A 17,289-nucleotide genomic window follows, 5' to 3' on the forward strand; every position below is an offset into this window, starting at 1 on the left:
GAGGGCAGGGCCCAGGGAGAGAGGAAAAATTGCTGGACATGGAGGGGAGAGAGGAGAATTGTTGGACATGGATGGATGGGAGGGAAGACAGAGGAAGGAGATGCACATGGATGGAGGGTAAGGGAGAGAGAAGAAATGCTGGGCATGGATGGAGGAGAGGGAAGAGAGAGGAAGGAGATGAGATGAGGGAAAAGGAAGAGAGGAGAAAAACTGCACATGGATGGAGAAAATAGGCAGAAGTTGGATCCACTGGACAGTCAAGTCTGCGGAGGACCCAGCTTTTACTTATGGATATAGAGCAAGAAATGAAAAAGAAAGGAGGAAAGTAAAGAAATAAATGGAAAGGAAGCCCTGGAAATGGAGTTAAGAGGACAGATAGCAGCAGAATCAGATACTGGGCCAGCATGATCAGAAAAAGAAAGTCACCAAAGGTAGAAAAAAATCATTTTATTTTCATTTTAGCGTTTGGAATATGTCCACTTTGAGAATTTACATCTGCTATCTTATTTTGCAATGTATAGCAATTTGTTTCTAAGAATATTGCTGACAATTCCTGTCAGTGTGGCAACTGGTGAGCGATCATTTTCACGGTTAAAAATCATAAAAAATTAATTGCGATCAAGTATTTCGCAAGAAAGGCTTGTAAGCCTTTCCATGATTGCTATTGAGAATGATATATGTGCCCAGTTAGATATCAAAGATTTAATTACTAATTTCGTGAACATGAAAGCACGAAAAGCTAAGTGGTTGTAAATCCTCTATTTGTTGAGCAATCCCACAAAGATCCACTCCATGTTTCAGCTCCTATTTCCTTTGCTTCTTGTGCCACACGGGGGGGCGCCAACTGATAGTCTACAAGGGGGCACCAGAGACCCTAGGCACGGCCCTACTGAGAATCATAACCAAATATAACACAGGGAGTGAATACCTGAGAATCATAACTAAATATATCACAGGGAGTGAATACTCGAGAATCATAACCAAATATTTCACAGGGAGTGAATATCTGAGAATCACACCTCAATGTATATATCACAGGGAGTGAATATCTGAGAATCATAACCAAATATATCACAGGGAGTGAATACCTGAGAATCATAACCAAATATATATAACAGGGAGTGAATACCCGAGAATCATAACCAAATATTTAACAGGGAGTGAATATCTGAGAATCACACCTCAATATATATCACAGGGAGTGAATATCTGAGAATCAGGACCCTGAATGTATTGCATGGAATATACCTGGGATATGGAATTTATTATAATTACTATTATGATTGGATGGTGCTCAGTGATTTCTCCAGCCCGGATCTGTAAGTGCTGCTTCTGCAGCCCACATTCCTCCCTCCCCCCCCCCCCCCCCCCCCCCCAAAACCTTATCCTCCGGCCTTAGGAAGAGAAGCTAGACTCAGGATCTTCCAGTCTCGCTCATACCGTTCATCTCTCTACACCCCTACTGGAGATTTTATTTCATTTCTCTTTCTGATTCCTTTCCTTAGATGATTGATCTGGGATTGATTTTGCATCAGGGGGCATACTTTCGTGATCTCTGGAACGTCCTGGATTTCATTGTGGTCAGTGGTGCACTGGTGGCCTTTATTTTCTCGTAAGTTTTACATTGATCTTTTTTAGGAGGTGGAAATGTTTGGATCATGATTGTGGCAGCGATTTATGCTCTCCCGCTCTCTGAGTCCCAGCCTCACCCCCCCCCCCCCCCCCTTCACCCCAGGAATTACCAGGTTCCTATTACACCACTGAGCAGACATTCAAGCAGGGTTATTGGTTGTACAAGCATGGTTGAAAATGGCCGTTTAGCTCTTGAAAACTGAAAGGTAAGAGAATAGATGAAGTTGTGACTCTGTTTAGCAGCTGTTCACAGCTGGACTCTCTTCATTCCAGATATGCTAAGGATGCTGGCGAGATGCCACAGCCTGGACTCCCAGAAGCCTTTCTCCTGCCTGCTTCAGAGCTGTTTGATTTATCTTATTTTATTTCCCTGTGATAGATTTAGGGTGTGATATTATTTATTTATTTAACAAATTTCTGTTCCACTCAATCTAAAATCACCTCTATCAAACTTTTGTACTTATGTACATATATATTGCATGTCAGACTGATATTCCAAATCAATTGTGAATTTACCAGGGCTGCCAAACGCAAAATGGCTTTTATGGATAGTATTGGCTCTAAATGTCCCAATATGATCTACAGAACTATTGGTCGAGAGGTGGGAAATTATTGCATATTTAAACACTATCCTCCTAATTCTACAACTGGTGCCCAAATGTAAGTGTGATTTGTGTACTAAGATCATAGGATACTAGCGCTTGTGCGCATGAATATCACATTCACACGTGTGTGCCCAGAGATATTCAATCATGTAAGCATAAAAGCCACAGAACATGTAATTCCAGGGGGTTGATGGGGGAGGGCATGGATGACTCTAGTGCTGCTTACATGATAGCATACTGTCATTTTGTGCTACAGTGATGATTTACGCATGTGTGTGTTTAAGCAGACGCACCTAAATTTTGGCACTAGTGTTGTATAACAGAAACTGGGCAGCCGGATGCTGTTACATAAGAATATAAGTCCAAACAAAACAACAGCACCATGGGCCTTTAAAAATGGAACACAGTTCTTTAATGAATAAGCCTTGACAAAAAGACCCGACACGGGCCGTGTTTCGGTGACTAGCACCTGCGTCAGGAGTCACAGTGATGACGTGGAAAACTCGGGGAATAACTCGAATATATTCCTCTACAATCCCAAATAGTAGCACCATTCCATGTGGAATCCCAAATAGTAGCACCATTCCATATGGAATCCGAAATAGTAGTAACATTCCATGCAGAATCCCAAATATTAGCACCATTGCAGAATCCCAAAGAGTAGTAACATTCCATGTGGAATCTCAATTAGTAGTAACATTCCATGCGGAATCCCAAATACTAGCACCAGTAAGTATACATAGGACATCAAATACGTTAGCGTTTACCTTTAAAAAAGGAGACTATGATAAAATGAGAAGAACGGTGAAAAGAAAATTTAGAGGAGTGACTGCGAGGGTAAAAAATTTACATCAGGCGTGGATGCTGTTCAAAAACACCATCCTGGAAGCCCAGGCCAAATATATTCCGCGTATTAAAAAAGGAGGACGGAAGACCAAAAGACAGCCGGCGTGGTTAAATAGTGAGGTGAAGGAAGCTATTAGAGCTAAAAGAAAATCCTTCAGAAAATGGAAGAAGGAACCGACTGAAAATAATAAGAAATAGCATAAGGATTGTCAAGTCAAATGCAAAGCGCTGATAAGGAAAGCTAAGAGGGACTTTGAAAAAAAGATTGCGTTGGAGGCAAAAACACGTGGAGGGGCATAATCGAACGGAAACGCCTATCTCCATGGGCGTTTATCTCCGAGAACAGGTCCGTGAAGGGGCGGGCTGAACCGAATTTTCGAAAAAATGGACGTTTTTGAGCTGGGCGTTTGTTTTTTTTAGCGATAATGGAAACTAAAAACGCCCAGCTCAAAAACGTCCTAATCCGAGCCATTTGGTCATGGGAGGGGCCACGATTCGTAGTACACTCGCCCCCCTGATATGCCAGGACACCAACTGGGCACCCAAGGTCAGTGCGGTGGACTTCAGAAAAAACTCCCACATGCATAGCTCCCTTACCACGGGTGCTGAGCTCCCAACCCCCCCTCCCCCAAAACCCACTACCCACAAATGTACAACACTACCATAGCTCTTAGGGGTGAAGGGGGCACCTACATGTGGGTACAGTGGGTTTTGGAGACCTCCCATTTACCAGCACAAGTGTTACAGGTAGAGGGAGGATGGGCCTGGGTCCGCCTGCCTGAAGTGCACTGCGGTACCCACTAAAAGTGCTCCAGAGACCTGCATACTCGCAGGCCTCTAGGACTGGTTGCTGCTGTATAACATTGGCACATCAGTTGACACCTGAAGACTAATCTCTCCGAAAACGTCCTTTATTGAAATAACCGCCTTTACTCACAGTTAACTGCAGAGCAGAGGTTGTGCCCCACTGGCAACGAGTCTCCCTGGTACTGAGATGAGCAGTAGGTCAGAGCTGGCAGAATGCTGTACAATGCCCTCTTTCAGCCACATTCAAGGTAAGAACTAAGTTGTCTAATGTGGCTACCACAGGAAAGAGAACTAAAACTGGCTTACAAAAATGGCCACTACCGCATGGACTACAACAGGAAACACAACAGGGCACACTCTGACCCAGTAGGCAGGGGGAAAAGCACCATGGGAGAAGAGCCTACCAACTACCAACATCGTGAGACTGTAACACAAACTAATGAAATCACGGAGCCCAATACCCTACACCCACCACAATGCAATGCTGATGTGACCCTGTACTGCACCCGAGAGCCACATCTGACCCAGGGAAAGGCTGTGAGAGGATCGAACACATTCTGTTGTCATGGAGGTGGGTACGGCATTTGAGGCTGGCATAGAGGCTGGAAAAAAAGTTTGTAAAGTGGGGGTTTTTTTGGTGGGAGGGGGTTAGTGACCACTGGGGGAGTCCGGGGAGGTCATCCCCGATTCCCTCCAGTGGTCATCTGGGCAGTTGGAGCACTTTTTTGGGACTTGCTCGTGAAAAAAAAGGGTCCAAAAAAAGTGACCCAAAATCATGGTAAAAACGCCTTTTCTTCGATTATCAGCTAAAGACGCCCATCTGTCCTCGGCTGATAACCACGCCCCAGTTCCGCCTCCACCACGCCTCCGACACGCCCCGTCAACTTTATTCGTTTCTGCGACAGAGTGCAGTTGGAAACACCCAAAATCGGCTTTCGATTATACCGATTTGGGCGCCTTTGCGAGACAAACGTCTATCTCCCGATTTAGGTCGCACTATAGGCGTTTTTCTCTTTTGAAAATAAGCTGGATAGTAAAATTTTTTTTAGGTATATTAAAAGCAGGAAGCCAGCAAAAGAATCAGTTGGACCACTAGACGACCGAGGAGTAAACGGGGCAATCAGGGAAGACAAAGCCATAGCGGAGAGATTAAATGAATTCTTTGCTTCGGTCTTCACCGAGGAAGATTTGGGTGGGATACCGGTGCCGGAAATGGTATTCGAAGCTGACGAGTCGGAGAAACTTAATGAATTCTCTGTAAACCTGGAGGATGTAATGGGGCAGTTCTACAAACTGAAGAGTAGCAAATCTGGACCAGATGGTATTCATCCCAGAGTACTGATAGAACTGAAAAATGACCTTGCAGAGCTATTGTTAGAAATATGTAATTTATCCTTAAAATCGAGCGTGATACCAGAAGATTGGAGGGTGGCCAATGTAATGCCGATTTTTAAAAAAGGTTCCAGAGGAGATCCGGGAAATTATAGACCGGTGAGTCTGATGTCGATGCCGGGCAAAATGGTAGAGACTATTATTAAGAACAAAATTACAGAGCATATTCAAAAGCAGGGATTAATGAGACAAAGACAACATGGATTTAGTGAAGGGAAATCTTGCCTCACCAATCTACTTCATTTCTTTGAAGGGGTGAACAAACGTGGATAAAGGGGAGCCGCTTGATATTGTGTAGCTGGATTTTCATAAGGCGTTTGACAAAGTACCTCATGAAAGACTCCAGAGGAAATTGGAGAGTCATAGGATAGGAGGTAGTGTTATATTGTGGATTAAAAACTGGTTAAAAGATAGAAAACAGAGAGTAGGGTTAAATGGTCAGCATTCTCAATGGAGAAAGGTAGTTAGTGGGGTTTCCCAGGGCTCTGTGCTGGGACAGCTGCTTTTTAACATATTTATAAATGACCTAGAGATGGGAGTAATTAGTGAGGTAATTAAATTTGCTGATGACATAAAGTTATTCAAAGTCATTAAATCGCGGGAGGATTGCGAAAAATTACAAGCAGACCTTACGAGACTGGGAGACTGGGCGTCTAAATGGCAGATGACGTTTAATGTGAGCAAGTGCAAAGTGATGCATGTGGGAAAGAGGAACCCGAATTATAGCTATGTCATGCAAGGTTCCACGTTAGGAGTCACAGACCAAGAAAGGTGTCTAGGTGTCGTCGTTGATGATGCGTTGAAACCTTCTGCTCAGTGTGCTGCTGCTAAGAAAACAAATAGAATGTTAGGTATTATTAGGAAAGGAATGGAAAACAAAAATGAGGATGTTATAATGCCTTTGTATCGCTCCATGGTGCGACCGCACCTCGAATATTGTGTTCAATTCTGGTCGCTGCATCTCAAAAAAGATATAGTGGAATTAGAAAAGGTGCAGAGAAGGACGACGAAAATGATAAAGGGGATGGAACGACTTCCCTATGAGGAAAGGCTAAAGCGGCTATGGCTCTTCAGCTTGGAGAAAAGGCGGCTGAGGGGACATATGATAGAGGTCTATAAAATAATGAGTGAAGTTGAACGGGTAGATGTTCACGCTTTCCAAAAATACTAGGACTAGGGGGCATGCGATGAAGCTACAATGTAGTAAATTTAAAACAAATCAGAGAAAATATTTCTTCACTGAACGTGTAATTAAACTCTGGACTTCATTGCCAGAGAATGTGGTAAAGGCGGTTAGCTTAGCGGAGTTTAAAAAAAGGTTTGGACGGCTTCCTAAAGGAAAAGTCCATAGACCATTATTAAATGGACTTGTGGAAAATCCACTATTTCTGGGATAAGCAGTATAAAATGTTTTGTACATTTTTGGGATCTTGCCGGGTATTTGTGACCTGGATTGGCCACTGTTGGAAACAGGATGCTGGGCTCGATGGACCTTTGGTCTTTCCCAGTATGGTAATACTTATGTACTTATGTACATTGTATGTGGAATCACAAACAGTAGTAACATTCCATACGGCATCCCAAATAGTAGCACCATTTCATACTGAATCCCAAGTAGTAGCACCATTCCCTGCGGAATGTCAAAGAGTAGCAACATTCCATGCTACCAGTCTCAGGGCAAGCAGTTGCTCCCCAATGTCCATCTCAATAACAGTCTGTGGACTTTTCCTTCCAGGAGCAAGAGGAAAGAAAACAAAACTTTTTAAAGCTCAGATAAACTAACCACTATTACCACATTCTCTGGCAGTGAGTTCCAGAGCTTAACTGTTCTTTGAATGAAAAAATATTTCCTCTTATTTGTTTTAAAAGTATTTCCATGATTGTTCCCTGGTCTTTCTTTTGGAATGAGTAAGAAAATCAATTCACCTCTACTCATTCTACACCACTCAGAATTTTTGTAGAAATTTGCTCTCATGGCACTGCATTTGGCACACTCTATAGAACCTGCCCCGCTATACGAATAAGGTCTAGATTAAACAGATCATTCTGATGTAGTCATTTGTCAAGAACATTCAGCAAGAATAGCAGCACTGAATGTATTAAGGGGCTCTTTTACTAAAGCACGCTGAAAAATGGCCTGCGGTAGTGTAGACGCGTGTTTTCAGCACACCTGTAAAAAATGCCTTTTTTAAACTTTTGCCAAAAATGGACACGCAGCAAAATGAAAATTGTCATGCGTCCATTTTGGGTCTGAGATCTTACCACCAGCCATTGACCTATCAGTAAGGTCTCATGCAGTAACCAGGCAGTAATGGTCTCATGCAGTAAACAGGCAGTAATGGTCTACGTGCGTAAAATGCTGATTACCACCTGATTACTGCCCACGTGCCAGAAATTAAAAATACTTTCCAGTGCACATAGCGGATGCACGTCAAAAATGAAATTACAGCAAGGGCCATGTGGTAGCCGGGCAATAACTCAAAATTGATGCACCTACGCGGCTTAGTAAAAGGGCTCCTAATTCAACTAAGCACCATGGGTAAACCTTATGGTGACCACCCTGACTCAACATCTGTCTGTCTGTTTTTCTGAACACCTGTGCATGTGTTCCGAGACAATTTCCTAAGCAAGACACAGTCTTTCACATGCTGAAATGGATGTAAAATGACCTCACACAGACCAAATGTGGTTTTTAAGAATAATTTATTTATTTATTTATTGTATTTTTTAATTGAAAATTCAAATCATATATATATATATATCCTTAATATGCAACTAAAATTTTGCCTTTCTCGTCAATATCATGACAAAAGGAATTAAAAAAATAAGAATCAGAATTTAAAAAAAAAGAAAAAAAGGGACAAAATTAGCCCATGGTAGAAGAACCTGAGTTATCAACTATTCAAAAATAGGAAAAAACAAAGTAGAAAATTGAAATGACAATGCATTCCTACTATTGCAGGACTGAAACCAATTAACTATAATAGGAGTTACATCATATATCAGGGAATCTTAATACCTTCACTTTATTAGTTTGCAAAAAAAAAAAAATTTACAATTGAGCAGGATCAAAGAAAACAAAACTCTTCCCTTGCCAACTTATCAGGCATTTGCAAGGAAACCTCAAGCAAAAAGTGGCTCCCAGATCAAGTGTCCTCTTCAACTGAGTGGACTTGTCCATGGCTCAGCAGTGCTCCAGGATGGCACCTGTAGAGATGATGAAAAACTAGTACTAATACATTCAGTGAGTTTTCAAAGGATTGGCATAAGCCTGAGACATTTCTGCAGTGAGAGAGGTGAGAATGTGGATTACGGAGGTATCAGCTAAAGGTGATGGAGAGATGAAGGGAGGGGTGACCTGAGGGTGGGGGATCATGATAAGGTTGTAAAAGGCACTCCTGCAAATGACATATATACGTATGGAATGGGAATAGAGTTGTACTTGTTATCTTTTGAATTGTTTTGCTGTAATTAGTGAATTAAAATTAAAAAGGAAACCCCTCACAGCTCTTCCTTTTGGTCTCTCCAGTGGCGGCGGCGGAAAAGGAAAAGATATTAACACTATAAAGTCACTCCGGGTCCTGAGGGTGCTGCGGCCACTGAAAACCATCAAGCGATTGCCGAAGCTGAAGGTAAGGCCGATGGGGTGGCTGGGCTGTGTCTATGTGTGGGGCCTGGGGGGGGGGGGGGGGGGCAAGAGCTGCTTCTGATGTACTTTTCTTTGGCAGGCTGTGTTTGACTGTGTGGTGAACTCTCTGAAGAATGTACTTAACATTCTTATCGTATACATGCTCTTCATGTTTATCTTCGCCGTGGTGGCTGTGCAGCTCTTCAAAGGCAAATTCTTCTACTGCACAGATGAGTCCAAAGAATATGAGAAGGACTGCAGGTAGGTCACTGCACTTTTCCCCTGTAAACATGCGCAGAGTTTCTCAATACTCAGGAATAAATATTCAGCCGGCCACCGGCTTTCTGCTTCGAAATGGTCTGAGGACCTGCATTCACTATCTGGATATGTGTGGACAGGTTGCACTTATCTAGTTCAGGCCAAAATTCAGCCCTTAACCAGACAGATGCAACCAGACAAAGATAAAGCTGTGTTTTATGTGGTCTGATTTGTCTGGTTACCTTTTGTGGTTGGTTAAGTGCTGAACCCCTGCCATCAACACAAACATTTTGTCCCCATGAGATGTAACATAAAGGAAACAGCGAAGGTGACTCAGCACAACAATGATGCTTTAAGTGGTTTGGAAGGTTTATTGAACAACAATAATGACTCTACAGTGAACACAATGACTCGACACGGCCATGTTTCGGTCCATCAACCTGCCTCAGGAGTCCGTACATAAAAAACATTGAATATACATAACAAAAAACATAATAAAATGGCATTACATTCTCAAAATACAAATCCCTAATATGTGTGTTCCACACGAACCTCATTCTACCACAACATCACTGTGTAACTGTTTATTCCAGAATTGGCGAACACCTTTACGGTACTATGTAAGCCACATTGAGCCTGCAAATAGGTGGGAAAATGTGGGATACAAATGTAAAAAAAAAATAATAATAATAATTAAAAAAAAAAAAAAAATATATATATATATATATATATATACACATAAAAGAATGCATAAAAAGTAAGGTAAATGACACAGAACAATTAAAATTAAAATGATGGAATTTTGTTAGCTTTATGACCAAACTATAATCGCATTGTAAAAAAAAAACATATTGAGAAGCAAACAAATCACAAAAACTATAAAGTAACTTGTGCTGTAGACAGTTTAAAATTTAGTCAAATAACCATAAATATAGAAGGTAAAAGGTATATGTAAATCAAATTGAAATAATTAATAATGAATCATAAGGGAATATCCATGTGAAACTAATAGTTTTTGAGTTTGCTAAAAGAACTGAAAGTCTGGGGAATAATTTATTATGTGCTGCCATGTATATTAAAATGAAATAAACTCATTATTCTCACCCAAAGTACACTGTATAACCTTTTTCATACTTCATATTTAGCTATTCGACGTATGTATGTTATAATGAGACTAGTTTCTCATTTCTCTAGATGAGTTCTTGGGATACAAGGAAAATTAGGTTCTTACCTTGGTAATTTTCTTTCCTTTAGCCACAGCAGATGAATCCATTAACTGATGGGTTGTATCCGCCTACCAGCAGGTGGAGATAGAGAACACTGAAGAAACACAGTGACCCTTGGACGGCTAGCCCCAACTGCCTTCAGTATTTGAAATTTCAAAAGCAGAGTGAATAAGAAAGGTAACATCACATAAACTTTCCTCACAGCGAACAAATGCCCCAGAACCGGAGCAATAACCATACAAAGGAGGGATGATCTCAACCTCCTGTAATAGAACAGCATGTAGAAATTCTGAGAACTGGTTTCCAACTTCTCCCAATGAGATATATATCTGCATGAAAGATCTGAACAAAAAACAAAGTCAGACAGGGAGGGATCATGGATTCATCTGCTGTGACTAAAGGAAAGAAAATTACCAAGGTAAGAACCTAATTTTCCCTTCCTTGTCATCAGCAGCAGATGAATCCATTAACTGATAGGATGTACCAAAGCACTCCCTACTTAGGGTGGGAACAGGCCACTCCACGAGCAAGCACTTGTGCTCCAAAAGTTGCGTCCTGCTTCGCTGCAACATCCAGCCTGTAATGCCGGACAAATGAGAGCTGAGAAGCCCAAGTAGCCGCACTACAGATCTCTTGAAGAGAGAGTGCACCCGTTTCAGCCCATGAGGAGGAAATCGCTCTCGTGGAATGCGCTTTAAACGATTCAGGAGGAGACCGGCCTGAAAGCAGATACACAGAAAAGATGACTTCCTTGAGCCAACGGGCACCCGCGTCGAGGACCTGTCAACAATACAAAAAGGTGATCAGAAGTCCTGAAGTCATTTGACATCTGTAGATACTGCAACAGAGCCCTGCGGCCATCCAAAAGACGTAATTGCCCAAAGGAGTCCGGGAAATCTTCCCTAGAAAAAGCAGAAAGAAAAATGGGCTGGTTCAGGTGAAACGCTGAAACCACTTTAGGCAGAAAGGAAGGCACCGTATGTACCGTTACTCCGGACTCCGAGAATTGTAGAAAAGGGTCCCGACAGGACAGCGCCTGCAGCTCAGACACGTTTCTAGCTGATGTCATGGCCACCAAAAAGACTGTCTTGAGAGTCACATCCTTCTCCGAAGCTCGCATAAGCGGCTCGAAAGGCGAACGCTGGAGAGCCTTCAACACCAGCCCCAGATTCAAGGCCAGACAAGGCGACTGCACTGGAGGGCGGAGCCACAGCACCCCTCTGAGAAATCAGGCAATGTCTGGATGAGCAGTAAGGGACAAGCCAGAGACTTTCCCTCGGTAGCATGCCAATGCTGCCACTTGAACCCGCAGGGAATTGTAAGCCAGGCCTTTTTGTAAGCCATCCTGCAAAAAGTCCAGCACCGGCGAGACAATAGCCCACGTGGGTGTGATCGCCTTTGAAACACACCACGCCTCAAACTTGCGCCAGATCCGAGAATAAGCTGTGGAGGTGGACCACTTGCGGGCCTGCAAGAGAGTGGAAATGACCTTGTTAGAGTAGCCCTTATCTCTCAATTGCGCCCTCTCAAGAGCCAGGCTGTAAGACCAAATCGGCAGGGATCCTCCATAGACACCAGACCTTGAACCAACAGGTTCAGCACCAGAGGCAAATGAAATGGAGCCTCCACCATCATCCAACAGAGATCTGCATACCACGGACGCCTTGGACAGTCTGAAGCGATAAGAATCACCAATCCCCGGTGTAGTCGAATCCGAAGTAGGACTCGCCCTATCAAGGGCCAAGGAGGGAACACATACAGGAGGCCCGAGGGCCAGGGTTGAGCCAGAGCATCCAACCCTGCCGAGTGAGGATCTCTCCTTCTGCTGAAAAAGCGATGGACTTTGGCGTTTGCACTTGATGCCATTAGATCCATTCCGGGTGTCCCCCATTTGGCACAAATCTGAAGAAAAACGTCTTCTGCCAGTTCCCATTCCGCCGGGTCGATTTAGTGCCTGCTGAGAAAATCGGCTTGCACGTTGCTCTGACCTGCTGTGTGAGCTGCTGACAGAAGCTGCAGGTGGAGCTCGGCCCAGTGGCAAATCTGAGCGGCCTCCGCGGCCAGGGCCCTGCACTGAGTGTCGCCCTGATGATTTATGTAGGCCACCGCTGTCGTGTTGTCTGACAGGACCTGGACCGCAAGCCCCTTCAGACTCTTTTAGAAGGCCATAAGAGCCTGAAATATCACTCTCAGTTCCAAGCGATTGATGGACCACCCCGCTTCCACGGTTGTCCACTGACCCTGAGCATAGCTTCCCTGGCAATGCGCTCTCCAGCCCAAAAGGCTGGCATCTGTTATCACCAGGCACCAAGAAGGAAGCGCAAGTGGCATTCCCTGGCGCAGCATCCTGTCGGAGACCCACCACTCCATACTGAGCCGGGCCGCAGGGAGCCACATTAGTCTGCGTTGATATTCCTGGGAAATCGGAGACCATAGTTGAAGCAGGGCAATCTGCAGAGGCCTCATAAGCGCTCTCGCCCATGGAACCACCTCCAAGGTGGCCATCATTGACCCCAGCAGCTGGACCAAGTCCCAAGCACATGGGCAAGGCATCCGCAGGAGCAGACGGACCTGATTTTGAAGCTTGCACCACTTTTGGTCGGGGAGAAAGACAAACCCCAAGGCCGTGTCGAACCGGACCCCCAAATACTCGAGAGACTGAAAGGGAGTCAGGTGACTTTTGGGTATATTGACCACCCAGCATAGAGCCTGCAGGACTGTAACCACTCTAGCTGTGGCAAGACGATTTCAGCTGCCGAATCCGCTCTGATGAGCCAGTCGTCGAGATAAGGGTGAACTCTGATACCCTCTCGCCTGAGACAGGCAGCTACAACCACCATTACCTTGGAAAAGGTACAGGGAGCTGTGGCTAGGCCGAAAGGCAAGGCCCGAAACTGGAAATGGAGTGGAGTGGAGGAGTGGCCTAGTGGTTAGGGTGGTGGACTTTGGTCCTGGGGAACTGAGGAACTGAGTTCAATTCCCACTTCAGGCACAGGCAGCTCCTTGTGACTCTGGGCAAGTCACTTAACCTTCCATTGCCCCATGTAAGCCACATTGAGCCTGCCATGAGTGGGAAAGCGCTGGGTATAAATGTAACAAAAAAAAATGTTGTCCCAACCCCGCAAACCAGAGAAACCACTGGTGCAGGGGCCAAATAGGAATGTGCAAATACACTTCTTTTAGGTCCATAGACATGAGAAACTCTCCTGGCTGTACTGCCGCAATGACAGAGCGCAGGGTTTCCATGCGAAAGTGTCGTACTCTTAGGGCCTCGTTGACTCTTCGCAAGTCAAGGATCAGACTGAAAGACCCGCCTTTTTGAGGCATGACAAAATAAATGGAATAGCGGCCGCAGCCGCGTTCAGCAGGAGGCACCGGGATCACCGCTCCGAGGTGCAGCAAGACTTGCAAGGTCTCCTCTACCGCCGCCCGTTTTATGGCAGTGCCGCATCGGGACTCCACAAACACGTCTCTCACCGGGGCACTGAATTCCAATCGGTAACCTTCTCTGATCAGGTCCAGGACCCACTGATCTGAGGTAATCTTGGTCCACTCCTCTAGAAAGAGGGAAAGACGTCCTCCTACTGCAGGAATCGAGGAGTGGACCAGCCATCATTGTGGAGGACGCCCCTGAACTCCAGGCCGAGACCCGGCCGCTGCGGAGCATTTGTCCGAGCGAAAGGAGTTCCTCTGCTGAAAACAGGCACGTTGAGAAAACCCAGCAGAGCACCCCCGGCGATACCTAAGAGCTTCACGGAAGCGAGGTCTAGAGGAGGAGGGAAACACAGAACCTTTGGAAGAAGGCCTCGGCCTATCCTCAGGTAACCGCTGGGGCTTAGAGTCCCCTAGGTCGTTAACAATCTTCTCCAAATCCTCTCCAAATAACAGGAGGCCCCAAAAGGGTAACCTCACCAGCCTTTGTTTAGAGGCCATGTCAGCCGCCCAATGCCATAGCCAAAGAAGGCGGCAGGCAGAAACTGCCTCAGACATCTGTTTAGCCGAAGCTCTGACCAGATCATAAAGGGCGTCAGCCAAAAATGAAAGGCCTGACTCCATCTGCGGGGCAACTTCCGAGAGGGACCCCACACCATCCGTGGGCTGTTCCACCACCTGTTGTAACCAGGAAAGACATGCCCAGGCTGCATAGGAACTGCAAATAGACGCCCTTAAGGCAAGGCCCGCAGTTTCAAAGGACCGCTTCAGTGCGGATTCAGCGGATTCCTGCATGTCTTTCAAAGCGACCCCTCCCTCTACTGGGAGAGTGGTCTTTTTAGTCACCGCCGTGACCAACGCATCCACTTTAGGCATCCCCGAAGGGGCCAAGTGCTCCTCACTCAGAGGGTAAAACTGACCCATAGCCCTGGCCACTTTCAAAGGCCCATCGGGGTCAGACCATTGAGCTGAAATAAGCTCTTGGATGGAGTCATGCACAGGAAAGGCCTGAGTAGGCTTCTTAGCCATCCTAAGATTAACAGAGGAGGCATCGCCCTCGGCAGGATCATCATTCGAGAGGGCCTGCAAGGAGTCAGTAATTAGCGCTGGCAGCTCGTCACGGTGGAAAATCTGAACCACATTGGGATCATCCTCATCCAGTGGCAAACAAGCACCCTCATCTGGATCATCCGTCCATGAGGGCCTGCCAGATCCCTCAGACTCCCCACAGCCTGACCATGGGGGGGAAAAAGGAGGTGCGCCAATTTCAGATGGGGAATTTACCCATCTACGTTTAGCGTCCTTCCAACGCTTGGGGGAAGAAATAACTTCTTTAGCCAGCCCCGGGCCATCAACACACGGAGGGGATTCAGAATGCAACGCAGTGTCAGACACCTGCGGCAGAGCTCTTTTCAGCATGAAGGCTTTATGCATTAAAAGCACAAACTCAGGGGAAAAAAACTCACCCTGACCCTCCGCCTCCGAATTAGGAGAAACGGATGTTGGAGCTCCTCTGGCAGCCTCTAAACAAGGCGTCCCCCTACACTCAGACTCCTCCGCAACCGCGAGGGTCGAGACATGTGGCGCTTCCAAACTGACACCCGCTCCATCGAGCAGGAAGAATCATCGCTCAGCATGCTCATACTATCGCGAGCGTCTAAGAAGCACGTTTTGCACAGCCCTGCTGCTGATCTGCGCTTACCACAACGGGAGCAGCGCTTAACTCTCTCAGCAGCCATCACCCGACTGGACGGAAATATAGCAATAAAATGGCGGCTTTGCGCCAAAACTTACCCCGTTCAGAACGACGTCTGTGGGACCTCCCCGGAGGAGCTGGGCATCACTCTCACCTCAGAAGATCGAGTCAACGAGCTCCGGTCGAGCTGCACAGAACCAGAATCTCTGGAAAAAGCCTCAGAAATACCAACACTGTACAAGTGCGCACTTTTTTTTTTAACGCTGTGAGGAAAGTTGGAGGCAGGCAGCAATGGAGGTGCTCCGGGAGGAGGGGGGAATGGGTAAGGCAGGAAAAGGGCGAACCTATATGCCTTTAAAGTGGGCACCACCAGCCACAACACCCCTGCTCAACTGGCAAAGCACAGGAGCCACCCCAGGCAGAAATCCAGGAGCTGATCAAGCTACATCCACACCTGCTGGGAGATAGAGAAATACTGAAGGCAGTTGGGGCTAGCCGTCCAAGGGTCACTGTGGTTCTTCAGTGTTCTCTATCTCCACCTGCTGGTAGGCAGATACAACCCATCAATTAATGGATTCATCTGCTACTGATGACAACGAAATGTTATTTAAACTTGATACATTGTTTCAGCTCTTTACTAAGATGAGGATAATGAGTTTGTTAACAAGACTTAGCAAATGATCTTTGATCTATGCTAGTTTTTGATGTGTGGATAGATCACACACAGCATCAGAGACAGCTTGTCTTGTCTGGTGCTCTCTTGTCCTACATACATTTCATACCCTCTCTTTTATTGAATAAGGATTCACAATTAAAATTATAACCATTTGTTTTTTTTTAATGGGGCTAAATTTCAGATATAGCTACACAACCATTCTTGCAAAAGACGTACATACACAATTTTATTCACCTTGAAGTAGTCTACAGGCTGATGTCCAAGGACATTACATTAGCACTTTAAATACAAAGGAGTTCCATTCTAGTCCTTTTGCCACTGTTAGAATTCAGAACCAGCTGCTACGAGACTGAAGCATATCCATAGTGGTAAGTGATCCTCAGTATATGGCATTTAAAAATATTATTTTTCCTATCTCTGTAGTTTTTATATCAGTCGTGGATTTCTCCTTCTTTACACTTTGCTATTGGCTGCCATTCAACAGAGGCGCCAAAATCCTATACGTTTTCACATCAATCAAGGGTTCCTGTTTTCTTTATTTTGTTTACCCAAGGGGCAATGTTTTTACATGCCTTTTAACGTTATTATGCCGCTCACCCGTGGTGCTATTTTTTACATGTCTTTCTAGTTTTTTACACCAGTCCGGGTTTTTTATTTTTATTGTACTCTGTTTACCTGCAGGGTTATTTTCACATGTTCTCTTTCCATTCATTCTGAGAGCCATTTTTTCACTGTAATAATTAGCAAGTCTAGCCATACACTAAACCAAGATATTACCCTTGCAACAATGCAGAATTGCATCACCAGTAAACAGAGTTCAAAAGACGTTTTGGCTGTTTATTAATAATCATTTTTATATACCACACTTAAGCTTTTTTTGCAGCTGTTTTTTTACATCTGTTTTACATCAAACATGTTTAGCTAGTCATCAGGTCGCGTTTACATGCCACTGATCATTTTTAATCATGCTCAGGTAAATGTGGTTTGTTAGCAAAAAGATCCTTGTGGTTCGGCATATATTTTATTTGTGAATTCGGCTCACTTCCTTCAGTGTCTCTTGTCACCTTACACACAATTATATATATTTTTTC

The 17,289-nt window shown here is 44.9% G+C and overlaps 1 protein-coding gene across 3 annotated transcripts in view; it reads left to right on the forward strand.

The window, feature by feature from the left end:
• CACNA1A (calcium voltage-gated channel subunit alpha1 A) overlaps positions 1–17,289 on the forward strand; it is a 191,315-nt gene that overhangs the window by 111,327 nt on the left and 62,699 nt on the right. For all 3 annotated transcript variants that reach the window (XM_030196931.1, XM_030196930.1, XM_030196929.1), the window contains 3 exons: positions 1,506–1,612; positions 8,812–8,914; positions 9,011–9,171. In XM_030196931.1, coding sequence (XP_030052791.1) covers positions 1,506–1,612; positions 8,812–8,914; positions 9,011–9,171 — 371 coding nt within the window. The remainder of the gene's footprint in view (positions 1–1,505; positions 1,613–8,811; positions 8,915–9,010; positions 9,172–17,289) is intronic.

The sequence above is a fragment of the Microcaecilia unicolor genome, chromosome 3 (assembly GCF_901765095.1).
Source record: "Microcaecilia unicolor chromosome 3, aMicUni1.1, whole genome shotgun sequence".
NCBI lineage: Eukaryota > Metazoa > Chordata > Amphibia > Gymnophiona > Siphonopidae > Microcaecilia > Microcaecilia unicolor.